A 1,252-nucleotide genomic window follows, 5' to 3' on the forward strand; every position below is an offset into this window, starting at 1 on the left:
AAGTTGATGGCACAATGCACAGTTGCTTTGTCTTAGGATGATCATGACCCACAAATATATCAGTCCTAATCCCTAGAACAGGGGTCCTCAAACTACGGCCCGCGGGCCACATGCAAATACAAATATTGTATTTGTTCCCGTTTTGTTTTTTTACTTCAAAATAAGATATGTGCAGTGTGCATAGGAATTTGTTCATAGGTTTTTTTAAAACTATAGTCTGGCCCTCCAAAGGTCTGAGGGACAGTGAACTGGCTCCGTTTAAAAAGTTTGAGGACCCCTGCCCTAGAACATTTAAATATTACTTTTTTGGGGAAAAGGTTCTTTTGAAGATTTTAAAGAATCTTAAAATGGAGAGATGATCCTGGATTATCCAGGTGGGCCATGAATGCCATCAAGAATGTCATGATAAGAGAGAGCAGAGGGAGATTTGACACACAGCCACAGAAGAGAAAGTGATGTGAAGATGAAAACAGAGATGTGAATGATGTGGCCATAAGCCAAGGTATGTTGGCAGTCACCAGAAGGAATGGATTCTCCCTTCAGGCTTCCAAAAAGTGCAGCCCTGCCAACACATTGTTTTAACTCAGAGATACTCATCTGGGCCTTCTGGTGTCCAAAACTGTGAGAGAATAAATTTCTATTGTGCTCAGCTACCCAGTTTGCAGAATCGGTAACAGCAGTCATAGGAGACTAATATTATCCTTCATCCTCCCCTCTCCTTTCTTCTTGCCTTAAAGATAAACATGAGACCCAGAACAACAATCAAAACAACAAAATCCACGATGATGAAAATGACAGAGAGAGAAAAGAGCAAGCCCGGGATTCTCCCAACATCCCTACAGGCATCAGCCTAGGACCCCTTACCTACAGGTTACTGGTTGTACAAAAGAAATGTATGTCCCATCAGCTTAACCCACAGCAATCCTATATGGAACAGCTCTCCTTGACCCGCTAACCAGCTTCACCTCTCCTCTCTGCCCTCCGCTAGCCCCTTCTTCCTCATATCGCCCAAGCACACGGCCATGACTTGATACTTTCTACACAGTGTCTGCTTCACCTATGAGACAGCGAGGTCCTTGAAGACTGTGACAATTATCTGTGTAGCCCCCACATGTAGGCCAGTGCAGTCACAGGCCAAGCAATCAGCAAACGCCCGTAAACAAATGGATGAGGTCTTGCAAAGGACATCAGGCCTGGAAGGGGTCCCATATGGTAGCCTTCCTGCTTATTACAGTGTCTTTAGAACAGACCC

General features: G+C 44.5%; 1 protein-coding gene across 1 annotated transcript in view; it reads right to left on the bottom strand.

Moving 5' to 3' along the window:
* Nucleotides 1-314: 314 nt before the first annotated feature.
* LOC102240114 (cytochrome P450 4V2-like) overlaps nt 315-1,252 on the bottom strand; it is a 74,207-nt gene continuing 73,269 nt past the window's right edge. The window contains exon 9 of the mRNA XM_014539011.1: nt 315-750. Within this exon, the coding sequence (XP_014394497.1) occupies nt 704-750 (47 nt within the window). The 3' untranslated portion in view covers nt 315-703. The remainder of the gene's footprint in view (nt 751-1,252) is intronic.

Source organism: Myotis brandtii, unplaced genomic scaffold, assembly GCF_000412655.1.
Source record: "Myotis brandtii unplaced genomic scaffold, ASM41265v1 scaffold2070, whole genome shotgun sequence".
NCBI lineage: Eukaryota > Metazoa > Chordata > Mammalia > Chiroptera > Vespertilionidae > Myotis > Myotis brandtii.